An 18,748-nucleotide genomic window follows, 5' to 3' on the forward strand; every position below is an offset into this window, starting at 1 on the left:
TGTTAAATGGTGTTTGGTCTCAGGAAATATTCGAAAGGGAAACATATTTGCAATTAAAGAAAATGTTGAAATGGGCAATTCTTAAACACAAGGTTCCGGGAAGGTTGTAATTTAGGAATCAATAAGCTTTTATAGGTCCACGTTACTTGGATTTGATTCACAATCTCACGGACCAGTCACAAAGGGATGGGAAAGCACAAAAAGGAATTCTGACTATACCATGTTATTACCGTGAACTTTTCAGGAAGCTTCGGTGATAGTCAACTCTTTCTAAGTAATAACAGTGCATTGTGCGTCTATATTCTACATCTTTTGTTAGGAGACATTAGAGGAGATACTTCTTAAGGACACTGTTTATTTTGTCCCCAGGCTTAGCTTTGATGAAGGCCGGACGTGGAATAAGTACGGTTTTACGACCTCCCCATTGTTTGTCGATGGAGCACTAGTGGAACCTGGAGTGGAGAATCAGATCATGACGTGAGTAGGATAAAAATATTTCATTTTTTGTTTTTTTACAAACCGTTTCAGGGTGTAATGTACACTGTTTACACAATGTAAAGTTCTTATCTGTTCCTTTCTTTTCCTATTTAGTTTTTCCCCCATTCCTTTCCTCTTTATCGATTCCTCTGATTTTCTTTTCTTTCCTTTCCTTGTCTTATTTTTTTGTTACCTCTATTTTCTTTTCTTCTGCTGTCCTCTCCTTCTCTTTCCTTTCCTTAGATCCAGTTTCACTTTCATTTCTCTTCCTTTAATCCTTCATTTCTCCTTTCCTTTCCTTCTTCTGTTTCCTCTCCATTATTTATTTTTTTCTACTTTCCTCCTCTTCCTTTATTTTTTCCTTGTCTCCTCCTCTTCTTCACTTTCCCTCATTGTCCCTCTTTTTTTCTCATCAGCTCCTGTCTCTCCATTCCTTTAATTTCTCCTTTCCTTTCCTCCTTTTCCCCTTGCTTTTCCACAACTTTTTCTTCAATTTCTCTTATTTGCTCTTCTTTCCATTCATTCCTTCCTTTCACCTCTCCTTTCTTTTCTTCTGCTGTACTTTCCCTTCCTTCTCCATTGCTCCTGTTTCCCTTTCCTTTCCTTTAATTTTTGTTTCCTTCCCTCCTTCGATTTCCTCTCGATTTTTTTTCATTTCTCATTTTCTCCTCTTCTTTGATCCCTCTTATTTGCTCTTCTATTCCTTCCTTCCTTCCTTCTTTCCTTCCTTCCTTCCTTCCTTCCTTCCTTCCTTCCTTCCCTTCTCCTCTCTTCCTCTCCCATTTCTCCACCTTTCCTTTACTTTTCCTTTAATTTCTCCTTACCTTCCATCCTCCTGTCTCCTCCAAATTGTGTATACTTTCCCCTCTTTTCTTCTTTCCTCTCTTTTCCTTTGTTTTCCTTTCCTTTATTTGTTTTTATCTTCTCTTCTTTCTTTTAATTTCCCCTTTTCCCCTTTCCCTTTTCTTTTTCCCCCCTCTCCTATTTTCTTCTATTTTTGTTCTCTTTCATCTCGTCTCTAAGTTTTTCTTTATTTTACTGCCCTCTTCATCCTTCCTTTCCTTTCTTTTCTTTTATATTCTATTTTTTTTTCCTTTGCTCACAATATAAATAGTTTATTAACTATTAACAAGCTTCTGTGTACATTTTAGATCCTTTTCAGTATTGCAACGCAAATAATTTAATTCTTTTTTCTGGAAGGTTTTAAGGTAAATTTGACATATCCCATCTTTTTTGGCCTAAACCTGACTTGGCTTTAGCTGGTCCAATCTCTGACAAATCATCCATGGAAGCTAAAGATTACCAATATCATCTTGGCTGTTTGAGAAGTTGATGATGGCGCACGGTATATGTTTATTCCATTAAAGATGTCTCACTGCCAAACCTATTGTTGGGGCATTACCACCTCTGATTGAAGAAGGGGCTTTTAGTTTTCTAGGCTGATGTGTCGTCATCCTTAATTCTGATGTGTCGTAAGAACTGGGGAAGCTTTCGGCCCTGATGAAGGCAAAAGCAGATCTACCCTAAGCAGTATATTTTTTTATTTGTAGATTTTCCTGCATATTCTGACTGGTGTTATCACTTTCCTTTGCTTAATACAATGCTGGGGTTTTCCTTTAACTTTCACCTCCCTGCAGCCATGATTGACCATGGTTTGTTGAGTGATTAAACATTAGAAGGAAAGATTTGTCACTGTGATGTATTCATACCCAGGAGGACAATTTTTAATTCTGTTTGCCTTCAACTTCATCCCTCCTGCCGTCACACACAGACACAAGTGTCGCTCGTCAGGCCAAGCTTGCTTCGTGTCCATGATAGACGCCTGTAGCTAGGGCCCTAGCGGTTTTCAGGAATGCATCTTCTCAGTTCTCTGCATCCATGGGATCTGAGTACAAAATGAATATCTGACTTCCACCAAGTTCTTTACATTCATCCCTTATTCATAGGAAGTCTTATTACTGTTTTGAAGCTGAAGCATATTTCAACCTGGGGATTAACTCTTCCCCCATCCCCTATCAATATGATAAAAAAATGGAAACAAACTTTTCATTACATACTTTATTTTCTCCTTTCTCATACCTTATTGTTTCTGTACTTTTCCATATAATGCAGACATATCATAAAAGGGCCAGCGCTGGGGTTCCTCCTGGGAGGGATTATGCAAATATAGTGGACAATTCTTGGCAGACCGTATTTTCATGCGACCTATCCTAGGTAACACCCATATGATACTCACATGATAAACCTCTATATTAAAAAATAGAAATTCAATAAAAAAAAAAGGGGCAAACAGGGAGAAAGGACTGGATGATGGATGTCCACTAGCCAGGAAAACGAGAAGCTCACAGTGTGCAGTGAAATCAGAGTAAAGGCAATTTCAGAACCAAGACAGCCAAAGTGTTTTGCCACGGGGCAAATTGCAGTCCCAATCCCACCAATTGGATAGAAAGGGAGGTTTGGAACTATTTTTTTGCAAGGGACTGTGACAGATCATGGCCCTGTGCAAATCTGCTTTTCTGCAGTGTGGTTTGCAGCCCCATGTGCACAGCTGCAGTTTGCTGTGCACCCAGGAGTCGCCAGCCATATGGTTTCACCCAACAGCTTTCCGTCCAGGAGGGCAACTTGTACAACTAAAGGGTTTTTAAATGACAAGTAAAAGTAATTTCTTCAATGCACACAATTTAAAACAATTAAAGCCACATAAAGTTTGTACTATTTCCTACTAGCGGGAAGATAGGTTTTATCAGATTTTCTCTTTACAGCAGCCTAGTGAGCAATGTGTTCTGTGGCCCCTGTATTTTTAAGCAAAGTAGAAATTGGCATTTGCTCTCATATCTGTCAGCCAATTGCAATGTCTGAAGTGGGACAACAGTATTTACCCCTATGTTTCCACCAGGTCAATAAAGTGTCTGTAAAGGACTTTTTAATTCAGTCCAGTAGGTAATGGAATAAGAGGAAAGCCTAGGAAAGGTGACTGCATGGAGTGGGGAGATAGAGCCTTTGTGGCCCCTTTGCCCTTACAGACAGTGCCATTTTTAAGATGGTGCCACCTACCATTTTAGTCCCAGTATACCCTCCATTCTGCCAAACCCTTCTTATCATAAAGCTTCTGGTCCCTCTACCTTCCCCCAGAGTAGAACCAGGAAGTGTAATGTAATAGCCATAGCTTACCTGTTCGTGCAGATTCCCCCAAATCCAATCCCATCATTGGTAATATAACATCACTGTTTACGTGAGCTAGGATCTGTTTCACGGATGAACGTACAGATTTGGGAAAGGTTAAGTTATCACCATTACATTATGTTTCTCTATGCCACTTTCTCTATAGGGAAGAAAAGGGGACCACTGACTTTATTATAAAGAGGGTTGTGCTGAGGGGTTGTGCCATAACCTGCCAATGGACGAAGTTCTGATTTTGTTTTGAAGAAGACACAAACGAACTCTAACATATCCTTACCAATNGTCTTGAAATCTGCAACTTATGTTTTAGTTTTTCTAGCCAGCCCCCCAAAAGCTGTTCATACTGGACTGTGGCTGGTCTGCCCCAAATGTTCCAATTGTGCTCACCAATCCCCCAAAGTCATTCTTCTTGTCGATCTATGGCTGGTCTTGATGCCATCCCTCATTATTACATACATTGTAGAACCGTTGGCCATATCAATCCATCCTTTCGGTCCTGTAATCTGCTCATTTGTGATGAACCAGTCCCCTAAATTTGTTCTTCTTCTGGTCTCTGGCTGGTCCTGATGCTCCCCTCATCTTTATTTACAGAGCAGAACCATTGCCCATATCATTCCATCCTATTGGTCTTCAATCTGCTTATATGCTCCATTTGTGCTGACCAATCTCCCAGCGCTGCTCTTCCTGCCGGTCTGGTAAAAATGTTTTTTATATACAGGTGGGTTTTTATTTATCCAGTTAGACTTCAGGTGAACCTGTAATGGAGAACACAACGGGATGTCAAAGTGATAGAGCAACGTTAGCACAATGAAAAGAGTTAAATGTCCTCGGTTCCTTCCCCGTTATCATAAAGTCTCGTTAAGCAGAAAAACTCATTTCTAAGGACGTTCTCTGACTTTACGGTCAGAAATGGATTTTTTTTTTCCCTTTGACAGGCTGGTACAATATCACAAGCCGCAGTAGCTTTAATAAAGACATTTCAAAGAGGGAAATGTCATCCGCTGTCAGGGATACAGAAACAAGGGCTTAAAAAAATTCTCCATCGTTTTATTAGCAGCCAAACAGTCTTTTATTATTCTGTCTGCTTCAGCCGGAAATTCAGATGTGCAAATAAAATTCTGCTGCTTACTGCTTATGCTACCTTTAAATTACAAACTTGGTGTACATTTATTTATTTATTCCTATAAAATGTTCTAGGATCAAAACAAGGGACAGGAAATGATGCTCTTCTCTGAACATTACTTTTAATTAATTATTGTTATTAAAACATGAAAAAAGACACAAAATGTGCGCTCTGTATTTATTATTTTCCATTTAAATGTATTCATAATGTTTTTAAATGCAAGTAGCATACTGTATATACTCAAATATAGACCATTTTCAATATAAATGGAAGTAGTATTTTTATTTTAAATTCAGTAAAATTTTTTGACTTGAGTATAAACCTAGGACACAATATGTGGCTGTCTCTGCTAACATTCAAAATGGTAATCAACAGAAATACCAATACAATAAATGTTAATAACTAGATCCATGGGGAAAAAAAATAAAATTACACAGTTGCTATATATTTTGAAACTTTTGAGTTAGTTATGATGGGTCTCCTGCTCTTAAAGTGGAACTAAAGTCCCACTAATGTCAAGGGGTACATCAAACAGGCAGGAGGTTATTTCCAAAATGGACAGACAATGCTCCTTATGCAATAACCCATCTTACCTGCTTGATCAAGTCTGTAAAATGTGAAAAGGCTGAGCTGGGCATGTGTTAGTTTCCAGCCACCCCTGCAATCCTGGCGCACCTTGCATGTGCAGACACATGGGAATTATGTCACCCTGGCATGCCGAATCAATAAGACCAAAGAACAAAGGAAGAAGAAAGGTGGTGGTACTGTATGATGGAACGCAGACAGATGTGTCACACGGCTTTGGTTCTGCTTTAAATAATCTTTGTGTATTACTGCTAGCCACCAGTAGATGGCAAGGTATCCTCATGTAAGTTGTGTAACACGTTTTTGACAGCAAGTGTTTGTTACATACTTTATGTAAGGGCATAGTGCCATCTATTGGTATGTGTTATGTGTAAGGCAAGATTTTAATTTAAGGGGAACATCTTAGTTTATACTTGATTATATACAGCAAGTACCTGAATTTGACCTGATATTAGCCTATTGCTCCTACTGTACAAGAGAACATGGAAAGGGAATGGAAAGCACAACAAGAGCCAGTAGAAAACTTCATGTTGATAGGAGGAGAAGGCTCAGAAACTCATAACTAAGCTCCTTCTCCTTTAATTGTTCATTAAAAAGAAAATCAGATCTCCCTCCCCCACCTGATAGCATTGTTTGGTGTGGCTGAGTGATATCATTCCTAATACTAGATAGACAAAAGTACATTTTTCTGCAGGGTCAAACTAACGATCAGTTAATTACGTTGATATACAATAAGTGATCATTTATTTGATTAGAAAAACTACAATTTATTTGTAGAAGAGAATATTGTGTTTCTTGCACTCCCCTTCTACGGGTTGATGAGTTTATATGTGTGCAGAAAAACCATGGACACGTAATACAAAAAAGACCATCATGTGATATAATAGCATTTAAAACAAAATCACAGCAGGTGGCTATTAAAAGCTAATGAATAAATTACAATGTGATAGTGTACTGTAAAATGTATATTATGTGTTAATTAAAATGAAATGAAGTTTTACACTGAATTAGATAGTAAAGGTTAAAAAATAAGTTGCAACTAGCATTAATTATGTTAGTCCAACATAGGAAAAAAAATTAAAACTGCTGATTTATTTGAATATGAGCTTACAATTTCTATCTAAAGCCCAATTGAAATTCTAGTAAGAAATAACTAAATACATGCCATGTTGTATGGAGGGGTTGTATGGTCTGATATGCTAATCACTGAATAAAACTAAAACTGGAACACGCTAGAATAATCAGAGAAGAGAATCTTTTAGATCTTGGTTTAGAAAGATTGACAAAACTTTGGAAACTCTCATAGGTATATCTCTCACTTCCAGTGTGGCCAGTAGGAAAGGAACTGTGGTGCCATATACCCAATGAGAAAAAGAAATAATACAATACAATACAAATAGGGTATTGTAGCATGGTGGGGAAGGTTTTGGATCCTAAAGCAGAAATAAACTCCAACAATGAAAATATGTGACCAGTTAGGTCTTTTATTGCAGAAGGAACACTTGATGAGCCAGTTGGAGCCTCCATCTTTTCCTAGTCTTCTTCCAAACTTTGATTGACCAGGTTGACAAGATGCGACTCCTACATATGCACATGCAGTCCTGGCAGCTCCAGGAGATGCCAGGATACTCGACATATCCCAACATCACACAATAGGCTTGATTTATTAAAGCTCTCTAAGACTAGAGATGATTACGATCACCTAGGTTCTCCCATGGTGGTCTATCTTTCTCAATCTTAGAGAACTTTCATGAATCAGGCCCAATGAACTGTGAAAAGGCAGCAGGAAGTACCGTATTTTTCACCGTATAAGACGCTCCGGAATATAAGACGCACCCAATTTTAAGGAAGAAAATCCAGAAAAAAAAGATTCTGAAAGATTATTCCCCTTCTGATCACTCATGTGCTATTCATACCGGTATTCCCCTTCTGATCACTCATGTGCCATTCAAATTCCCTTTCTGATCACTCTGTACTTTTCAAATTCCCTTTCTGATCACTCTGTGTCATTCAAATTCCCCTTCTGATCACTCTGTGCTTTTTCCACTGTACAGCAGTTAGGACAGGGAACAGCAGGGGGCGCTGTGCCAGCTTCTTTCTCTCTGCACTGCAGCCAGGAGGAGACACACGCTGCAGCCAGCGAGGAGAAGAGACACACACAGGATCGGGTATCGGGTGAGTATCTTATTTTAATCATTTTATAACACATTGTCGTATAGGACGCACCAACTTTTCTCCCCCAGTTTTGGGGAAGAAAAAGTGCGTCTTATACGGCAAAAAATACGGTATGTTGTATTGCAAAATAGACATCATTTGTTTCTTCTGCAATAAAAATCCTGCCAGATTAAAAAAAAACTTATAAAAAAGTTTGGACCTTGGTCAGGAGCCTGCCACTTGTGCCCCTATTGGCAGATACCACTTATCATGTGACCACCAGCAAAGAAAATGGAATTTATCTAATGGCGATACAGACAACAATACTAACCATAAAACCTGGATCTCTATTGAAAGCATAGCTTTATCTGGAGTTGCTATTTATTGCTTCAGAATTATGTAAGGATTTCGGCATTCCTTCCCTATCTTTTACTGCTGATAGCTTTCTCCTCGGGCCATCTGGCTAGCCTCAAAAACAAATTCTTAATTACCATTAATATTGAAACACGCGCCATAAATAATTTATGACGAGGGCAGCTGGTCAATTTGTACATTATGTGCCGGGTATTGTGCGTTTGAAAAATTAATGAAAAGTTTAATTATAGCAGAATTTCCACTGACCTTTTCAGATTCTCTTTATCGTAAATCTGAAAGCATGTCGAAACCATTACAGGTTGCTATTAATTAGCTTCACTTTATTAGACGGGTAGCGATAAAGATAAGAAGAGGGTCGTTTTGAGTGAAGGAAAAGGACGGCCGGGCATTGGGTGTCGTGCGAATTGTTGAATTTTTGTTGATATTTTTTTTCTTTGTTGCTTTTTTTTTCCAGCCCTTGCTGTGCACGGCCAAAACTCATTTCAAGAACAATTTGGCAGGGGCAGTTTGTTGCATCTACATTGTTGGCAAACAGGATGCTTAGCTGGTAAATCAAAGCCTCTATGGCATCTAAACAAGGCCATTAATACAGTCGCCGCTCTGTGAATCTCTACTAGCTGAATAAAGTCAAGATTTATTTTAGGAGGAAAGAACATAAATCATAATACTAACACGAGTCCTGCAGTTTAAAGGCGGCCCCAGGGAACATTCTGATGAAAAGATTTTTGTTTTTCTTTGTGTGCTAAAGTAAATAATAAAACGTGGATTAGATTAGCCAAGTAAACTGAGTTAACAGGGTGATGTGCTGGTAGCTGGAGTTAAAGTGGAACTCCATGAACATGGTTCCTTTTTTGGAGGGAGTGGGCATTGGTGGAGATCTCATTGGCCTAAGATTTCCTTCCAGCTTCTTCCTTCCTTGTAAACTAATAATTTGTTGGGGTTACATTGGAGCTTCATGAACAAGGTTAGTTTTTGGAAGGAGTAGGCATTGTCTGAGATCCCACAGGATTCAAAATCTCCTTCCAACTTCTTCCTTCCGTGAAACCATAGATCTGCTGGTGTCCTTCACCTCGTAGTGAAGAATTTCCTGGTTCTTCACTATTAGGTTCATATCCACAGGTGCAGGTATATGGGCAAGGGACCATCACACCTACACTATATAGACAACCATTTGTGACCACCTCTTTCAATAATTTAATTTATGTTTTTCCAGTTAAGGGTACCGCTATGATACATGCAAACCATTTTAGACAGTTTATGCAGTTTGCTTATGGCAAGAAATTGGTTAAGGCCCTTTTCTCTTCCAGTAAGACTTTTCCTTCTGTAGGCCAGTTCACCTTCAAAAAGACATGGGGGTCTATTTATAAAGCATGGGATCTGGTATTCACTAAACTTTCATAAAAAAAACTTTTAGGTTTTTCTTGGCTTTGTGTTTTTGTAAGCAATGATTCTTTACCATTGAACGTTTGGTGAATGCCAGATTTTTTTTTTTTTTCATAAATGGAACTCATAGTTGGACAAGCTTGATGTGGAAGAACTCAACTGTTTCTGGCCTCAACCCATTTGAACCCTTTTGTGATCTATTGCAATGCTGATTGGTATTCAGGTCTTCTAAATAAACCTAATGTGGAGGAACTCAAGTGTTCCTGACCAAACGTTATTGAACATCTTTGAGATCGGTTGCAGTGACAATTGTGATCCAGATCTTCTCAATAAGCTTAATGTTGAGGAACTTGTGTTCCTGACTCTATTGAATACCTATGGGATCATTTACTATGCCGATTGTGATCAAGGTTTTCTCATCAAGCTTGATGTGGAGGAACGCAAGTGTCCCTGCCCAAATGCTATTGAACACCTTTGAGAATCAGTTGCAATGCTGATTGTGATTCAGGTCCTCTCATTAAGCTTAATGTGGAGGAACTCAAGTGTTCCTGACCACAACTTTAATAAATACCCATGGAACCAATTATAATGCCAGTTAAGATCCAGGTCTTCTCTTACAATATCAGGACCTGAGCTCACAAATGCTTTTTTGGATTATTGGGTACAAACTCCCTTAGACACAATTTAAAATTTTGTTGAACGCCCAGTAGAATGCATGTTGATAAAGAAGTAAAATGGGGGCCAAATCCATAATAATATCACAATGTTTGAATTGGGAATCCAACAAGCTAATATACTGTAGATGTAATAGGCATGGATCATGTTTTGCAAGAGTGAAAAAAATATCTGCCTTACACTGGAAAGATCACACTTTTCCACTTTAAATTTCCAAACTGTAAATTCTCCCACAATTCCATCACATTTGCATTTTAATACATTATTAAATCCAGTCCCCAACTCTTGGCTGATGTTCTTTCTGAACATGTTATCATCTACATGACCTCTACCCCTTCTGCAAGGAGATCTGTGTGTAGCCTATTGTTTACACGTCGTGTTTGCAGATATGCAGATCCCACTTATAGAAATCAGATACAAAAGGTATGCTGGCTGGATGATTTAATTAGCATGCTCCTTGTGCTACATTGGTTCCATTCGCAATGCTAATGCGTCTATTTTCATTTTTTTAAAACTCTCAGCTAATTACCGTTACTGTGCATGCATCTTAATAAATCTGTGTTATTCATGGTAAAAATCTCTCAGCTGTGACTGTCATCGGTAAAAAAAAAAAGAGGAATTTTGACAGCCAGTCAACTGTGAGCCTTCAGATGGATTCCACTACATGGAGTGTGGCTTCTGAGCTGGGGTTTTGGATCAATTCACTTTGGATGAAAAAAAAATGTTCTTGGTGTAACTACAGACTTCTAACACAGCTGGAAAGCCTGTGCTCAAATTCTAACAGCATACATCAATCCAAAGATAGGAGGTGCTAGAGAGGCATGGTCACATGGCAACCCCACTGCCATCTTGTTGTAACGCAGCTGTTCATGGGAAGAACCAATGGGTCCCAATGGGGCTTTTCAAAAGAGCAAGTTCTACATACCCCTATAGAATGGAATGTACTAGGGTTTCTTTTATTGCATGCTGACAGGGCCACTTTGAATTTAAAAAAATTCACTTTTTGTGTTGCAAATAAAGGATTTTAGGCATTCTCTTTTTTAGCCAGCAGGTGCAACTGAAAGCTCCTTTTCATCTTTTTTTTTGAGTTTCAGTTAGCTTTTTTAGCGTAAAAAAAAAAAAAATATATATATATATATATATATATATATATATATACTTATATATATTTATGGAGCTCAATAGCTTTTTCTGAAGAGGGGAATAATTAAAGGACAGAAACCCATTTGTCATCAATGTAAACCTATGCTGTCACTCCAATACAATTTGAACATACACACAAACAATTGGCGGCACGAAATGTACAGCATCTGGCCTGATTTCTCTTTAGCTAAGTGTTCTGTGAATCCCTTGTCCTAAAAATGTATTTGTATGAAAAAAAGCTTTTATGTATATAAAAAGCAGAAGTTTAAAAAACTATAACAACAATGTAAAATTAATCCAGGATGAGATCAAAAGAGCAAGTGGGTTACCGTTATCTTTATGCTTGAACATGAAGGGCACATAACATTCCAGTATGGTATTGGTTACTGACTAGCTATTACTTTAGGTATATATCATAAATTGCCCAGTGGAATATGTAAGGAGGATCAAAAGCAAACTTTTGTGATTGATGGATCTCAGTATAACAATTTCCCCCAGGGGTAAGGGGTCCTATTTACCTCTGTACTCTTTTTCAGAGTGAGGGGGTGACTATCTGGGGACCCCTATTAAAGGAAGCTTAAAGAAGCAAAAAAGAGTTCATAACAAACCCGCACAGTTTGGGGACAGTGTGGAGGCCCTCAACTATGGGACCTTCATTGTTAAGATGCTCATGGAATGGACAGGGAAATGGAGAGGAAGACAAGCTTGCCATCCTTCTTTTTAGATAACCCCAGCCTCATGGTCAAAAAAGAAAGTATTTTGTTTTAATTGTAAAAGTACAGCTTTATAGTCCCCATACATTAGGTTCCAGGGTGAAATTATGAATGAATAGTAGTAGTGTTGTATACACATTTAAAGAGGTATTCCCTTTTGACTCCAGAAACAAAAACAAAGACAAGTCAACAGCAAGTGACTTCAATGCAAATTCTCTGAATGTATAAGTTACTCAATTCTCAAAGCGTAACTATCACTTTATCTGGAATTGCTCCATCTTTATAGATCTAAAGATCATTTTTTGAGCCTTGTCCAGTTGGTCCTGCACCCTCCTGTCTTCCTTTTTCATCTCCGTGCGGACTGGACGCCAGGCATTATCTTCTTCCTCTTCTATCAGTTTCATTTCCTATGTCACCCGATTTCACACTGAGCAGAGAGATTGGGTGATGTGCTTTTGAAATGTAAAAAAAAAATTGCCATATTCACTGTGCATGGATGAGATCAGCACAACACTTTTAAGTAGAGGAAAGCCTCCTGGGATACATGACGTATGCATGGCCATGAAGTTTAAGTCAGAAGGGGAGCAGACTATTGGGCTTATTTGGTCACTTGGATAAACTGATGAACTGAGGGTTTGCTATGGGTATGATGTACAAAACTCTCCTGTATTCATTTTATACTTGTTTATTGTATTGTCCTACCTACCTGGACTGTTCCTGCATGTCCCTGTCTTGTGATTGTTGCCAATCATTGGCCAACCGATTGAACCCGTTCCTATAACCATCTTCTCTTTCCCTTGTCTCCTTTGCTGAAATTTAAATTGATTCCACAATAGTTCTGCAGATTACAAAGCACTTTGTAGATTAGAATAATAAACCCGTGCGTGAAATTTCTCCATCAATATAATTGATAAAACTTATTCTAGCCTTCACATGGAGGAACAGAAGTAATTCTTCAATCCAGCCTGTGGAATGTTTTTCAGATATCATCACCTTGGCTGTTTGCTATGTATAATATACGTGATGTTTGATCACAGGTTGTCATAGAGATGTTTGCAGAAAGAGCTGACCTTCTTCTAGATCAAAACTCCATGCATAAAGTTATCTTGTAGTTAACTAGGTTGTAAACTCACACAATACCAACCTCTCACGCTTGTGGTTTTGATGTAGAAGAAGATTGCACACAATCCAGGGGAGTATAGGGACTCCAGGGCAGCAAAAGGCTTCCAAATATACAAATTTTGAATATTTATTTTGTGTTCTTCTAATGTTCACAACACAGGGGTCTTGAATGCTGTTTTCTTTTCCAGTCTCCAATAAAAACTAAAATCCTGAAAGAGTAAATGGAACACACCATGGCAGAAGTGTAGACTATCAGCAAAGGTCTTGACATATTTGAGATACATTATATCCGTGTTACTCAACCTTTTTAACATAGGGAAACCTTTTAAAAAAACTTTCAGGTCTTCAAGGAACCCCTCCTATAATTACTATAGCCACATCTCACTGTATATTAGTGTGGTGGTCAGTGTGAAGAATGTCTCTTACATTGCTGGCCATTGTCACCCTTACAGATAGCCAAAAAAATCATTGGTGTCACCCAAACTGACCTGAGTGGCACTCATGGGACCCCTATCAACCTCTTAAAGGAACCCTAGGATTCCACAGGAGTTTGGTTGAGAAACATCTAATGCATCCTGTATAAACCTTTTGGACATCCCATTCCAAAACCATAACCATTAAATGAATTTAGGATTGTCAGCTGTTGTGGCTATAACATCCTTCACTTTTTTTTGGGAACTCTACATGATTTTGAAGGGTGTCTGTTGAAGATTGTATCAATTTACTGGAAGCAGCATTTGTAAGATCAGGTTCTATGTTGGATGAGAAGACCTAGCTTGTAATCACCCTCCTGGCTTATCTCAAAGGTGTTGAACTGAATTGACAATATATAGTCCACTCAAATTCTTCGGCACCAGTCCTACTGTATGTTGTAACATGTCAGGAATCTATTTGTGCAAGGTTCTTAAAATGTCCACTTTACGTTCCAATTCCCTGCAGAAAGTTCCCTAGGTTTCTTTCATTTTAGCAGTAGTAACATGAATATTGGCTTTAGCCCAGATGACATGGTATTTGCTATGAGCAAACCGGTCTCCTGGGATATTCATGTTCTCCAAAGAGCTAATCTGAGAAATATTTTGTATGCTCAGCCAAGACAGCCTTCAGATCTGCCTGAGCTAAGAACTAAGAGACAAGCGCTCATATTAAACTGATTGATACAACAGCACTATTGATCCAAAAAGCTTTCATTCCTCTGGAGGACGAAAAGCAGTCTACAGCCTCCGGTCAGAGGGATTATCAGGAGAAACCTTTTTTTACTGAATATAAACACGCCTGTAACATTTAATAAGTCGAATAACGTGCTTACAGCTTAACCTCACTGTCTGTTTGTGTGCAGAGTGTTCGGACACTTCAGTCTTCTGTCGGAGTGGCAGCTGGTGAAAGTGGATTACAAATCTGTTTTTGGCCGGAGGTGCACTGAAAGCGACTTTGAAAATTGGCATTTGCACAATCAGGTAAGAAGGGTCAAACGTCTGGGCATTAACCCAAAATTATATCTTGTAATATTAAAACAGTGGCTACTTTCCATTAGTGGTTGGGTATACCAATATGTAGAGATGTAAATCTTTTGGGGTGCTATGACAGTTGAGTTGGCACCAAATATTTATTAGTAGGAAGAGCAAGGTGACTTCAGATAAATTAATTTTGCCCTAAACAATATACCAGTTTGTCAAACGTGAAACCTAATTTTGCTGATTGAGCTGTTTTGATTGGTGTTTGGTTACCATAGTTGATTTTGGTTTATTTAGTGATATGTTTTAAGTTCATGGTCATCTTCCCAATGCATGTGTTTGGTGAATATCACGCATATTGCTTCAATATTATACTCTGTGTTTTCAGTTCCACTACCACCGTGTGCTGTATTTTTTTTTAATTGCTTGCATTCAGCAGCCTTTTGATTTGAATGCTGGAAGTTTATTTGTTCTCGTTGTTTTTGCATTGGTTTCCGCCAGGTATTCCAAAAAAAAAAAAAAATGCCGTTAGGTTAATCCACTTTCCCTCAAAAAAAAAAGTTGTTAGACTATAATAATGACATATGACTATGACATTAGATTGTGAGCCTCTTTAGGAACAGTTAGTGATATGACAATGGAATGTCAGCAGTATATAAATGCTGGCTAATATTATTAATGGTAAGCCCAACGCAGCACATGACACTTTATTTTAATGTATGATGCACTTTTAAAAATTCAGCGCACAACATGCAGTGCTGTAAGATGCTCATAAGGTGCACAGGGAGTGCCGTCAAGAATGAATGGCAACCAAATGGACTAACATGTGTTTTGTGTATTGCACCACATTGCTTTACCATTAGTGAAGTGCACAAGAACCAGGGTAGTTTAAAGGGTTCTCTATGACACTCAAGAGCCACCTGAAGCCCATTTCACTCTATGAAGAGCAGCCGCCAAGATACACATCATTTTTCCGTGTTGACTCAAACACAAATCCAACATCCAATCTTTGCCGAAATGGAGAAATTTTACTTCTGGTCCACGTCCCTTCTTCTTTTTTTTGATACTTACAGCTCTTTTATATACCAGTCTTTTTAACATTAGCTTCCGGTAATTTAAATAAACCCTTTGGTACCATTTATTCATGCAGCAAGTTGCCTATATAATGAAAGTTGTAGCCCTCTTGCTGTCACTGACCCTCTGCAGTGCCATTTCCAGAAGCTCTTTGGACCCCTATTGAGACATCAAAAAACCAGCGCTGGAATGACTAGGATCTATGAGGGATCTACTGATGGACAGCCAAAAGAACTTATCAACATCGCCAAAGGCACTATGCACAGCCAAGAAAAACCTTGCAGTCCCGAAGGGAGATGACTTGAAATACACCAGATTACTTTAGATTTAGGTGAGTATTTGGAGTATGCAGGTTTATGTTATTTCTGTAATCATTGGGGGAGTTAGCTGGAATAGTTTATGTTGACCTCAATTTCAAAGGCTGCAGTGGTGAGGTGCCCACCATAATTCCAGACTCTTCCACCAATCCAGGACTCCCCCGATCACCTAAATGCCTTTTAATTTTTTCATTTACAGTTTCCATACTATAAGAAAAGTTTAAAGCAGAACTAAAATTCTACTTTTAAGATCAGCCAGGTCATTGTGGCAGAAAGGGCCAGGTCTTTCATTAGGTGAATGTCCTTTTTCATTAAGTCCCTCCAACCTGCCTGATTGCTTTGGGTATCTGTCAAAAAGCTGAGCTTTGGCTGCCAGATTATCCTACAATCCCAGCGTCCCCTGCACATGTCGGGAATGAATGAACTCCCACTCACCTGTATGGGAGTTATGTCACCCCGGCATAGCCAATGCAAATGGACAAAGATTGTCTACAGGAAGAGAAGAAAGAAGAGGTTGGGGTGTCCAATGAAGGATCAGGAACAGGTGAGTATTGCAGGTTTAATGCAACTGCAGGAACAATGACAGATTGGAATAATGTTGAAGTATTTTGCAGACCATTTTCAAGTTATGTAATCTTCCTACGGGAACACATTATTCCTCTTTACTATTTCTTGCTGATGTTGAAAAAATCATAATTCCTCTGGTCTTCATTCATCAACCCAATTTTTTCTATTTTGCTGTCAGATATTTCTGACTTTTTTCCTTAAAAATATTTTGATTGATAACAATACTCTCTATCAATACTTATGGTTACCATAGGATCTTTGCCTGGACTTTAGATGGCACATGGAAGCTCAGTACAGCATTTGCTTGATCATCCTGGTTCTCCCATCATAGTCTTCCTAATTTATAATATTATCTTCTCAAGCCTTGAAGAGCTTTCATAAATCAGGCCCAATATGTCTAGTATTCATTTTATTATTAGGTTCAATTGACGATCTATATTCCCTAATCTCATTTATATTATGACATGAATCCTGCCATAGCACTGTATTTAAATAAATTATTTCTCACATTATTAATATCACCATTACACTTTTTTATGTTATACTGTTAGTGTTTTATATTTTGCTTTTACTCTGTTCATGGCACATGGTTGGAATGGAATCCATTAATAACTCCCTTAGCAGCTGGCGCTTCTTTCCATTCTCGATTTGTCTGCTATTTTGGGAAATCTCAAAAAATAAGTAAATGCAAAGTATACATTATTTTTGGATTCTGGAATCAGTGAGCAAAAAGTGCTAAGTAAACATCATTACCCGGCCAGTTTTCGCTCCGTACTTCCTCGGTTCATGGTAATGACATTGCATAGCACTGATCTGCAAGATGTGTTTCAGATGCTAAGCATGGTGTATGTTCCAGTTACTGCTAACGATCTGCTGTTTTTACACTGCATATCATCATTGGACTAAATTTAAAATATTTTTCTTACTTTTGAGAAAATTCAGACATTGACAAATGTGTTGGTACCTTTCAAAATCACTAATAAAGTATTTTATGCCTACTAAAAAGCAATTGAATGTAACAATTGCCCCATGTATACCATCATGCCTTAGATATAGTAAAGCAAGTGCACAAAAAAAAAAATGATAAAACATTGATTCTGCATTTTACAAAGGTTTTTTTAATGACCTGGACACATTTGTTGGCTGGAAATGATCATAAATTGTTGGGATGGTGGAAGTTTGTAATCTAGTTTCCATTCATTGTGTTTCAAATGATGCCATCAGTCTGTTTAAAGCAGAATTATCAGCAAAAAAAGCCATTAATCCCCCTGCTATCCTAGTCTGGGCAGTCCCATGCCACCTCGTCCTCCCTCTGCATTCCAGCCTCTTCTGAGCATGGCCTAGATCGGGCATTGTGCAGAGGGAATGGCTCGCAGCCTCTTGGGATATGTAACGTATGTAACCCAGGAGGTTCTGGGTAGTGTTAGTGTTCGAATTTGGGTTGTCCTAGGGTTTGAATTCAGATAGACCCAACCCGAAAAAACACGGGATTCAAAAAATTAAAAATGAATGTTAAAGTAATTTATTGTATGTGTGTGATTTGTTTAACTAACTGTTATTTTTTACTGCTTATCCCACAATGATGGCTGTGCAGCCGTGGGAATCCTCCTGTCAGTCTGGAATCCCCGGGCACTAGAGGTTAAATGAGGAAAAGTCTCCCCATTCATCACCTCTAGTGCTCTGTGATTGACTGAGGAAAGGTAAACCCTGATGACAGCTCAAGTGTCATCAGGATTTTCCTTTCTCCAGCCAATCACAGAGCACTAGAGGTGAATGAATGGGGAGACTTGTCCCCATTTAACCTCTAGTTTGGAGGTTCTTTTAAATGAATGTGGTCGTTCAGTTAATTATCCTCTAGTGCCGGGGATCTTCACAATGAATGCGTCCGTGGCCGCATGATGCTCCTGTGTCCACAGTTGTAAATATTATACAGACTGCAAGTTCCATGGAATTATAGCCAACCTTTCTGGATGTGGCTGCAAGAAAAATTGACCCCAAAATGGACAGAAGCCCAATAGGAATGGTAGAAAGAAAACAAAGACAACTTACAATGAGATAAAAGATGAACACTAGAGTCAAAGTGTATCAGCGTATGATGGCATCACCCATTGTTTTTTTTAATGACCGTAGGCTCCATGGGAGAAGACTTGAGAGGGCTGTATTGTAGTCAAGAAATACACATGGACTGGAAATTGCTCAAATACATACAGACACATTACAATGCTTTTAAGAGAATATTCTTTGGACAGATAAAACAAATTAGAGATTTTTTTAGCATATCAAGTTAATTTAATGTCCATACACAAAAAAGGTTTTAAAGTATAGAACATCAAACCTACTGTGAAACATGAAGGGAGCTCAGTTATGTTTAGGGCTGATTTGCTGTATCTGGCATAGGGTGCCTTGAGT

The 18,748-nt window shown here is 38.5% G+C and overlaps 1 protein-coding gene across 1 annotated transcript in view; it reads left to right on the forward strand.

Annotated features, from left to right (window-relative positions):
• Positions 1 to 18,748, forward strand: part of SORCS3 (sortilin related VPS10 domain containing receptor 3) — a 319,319-nt gene that overhangs the window by 249,030 nt on the left and 51,541 nt on the right. The window contains 2 exon segments of the mRNA XM_072423933.1: positions 370 to 477; positions 14,267 to 14,384. Coding sequence (XP_072280034.1) covers positions 370 to 477; positions 14,267 to 14,384 — 226 coding nt within the window.

This window comes from Pyxicephalus adspersus, chromosome 10 (genome assembly GCF_032062135.1).
Source record: "Pyxicephalus adspersus chromosome 10, UCB_Pads_2.0, whole genome shotgun sequence".
In the NCBI taxonomy this organism is placed as follows: Eukaryota; Metazoa; Chordata; class Amphibia; order Anura; family Pyxicephalidae; genus Pyxicephalus; species Pyxicephalus adspersus.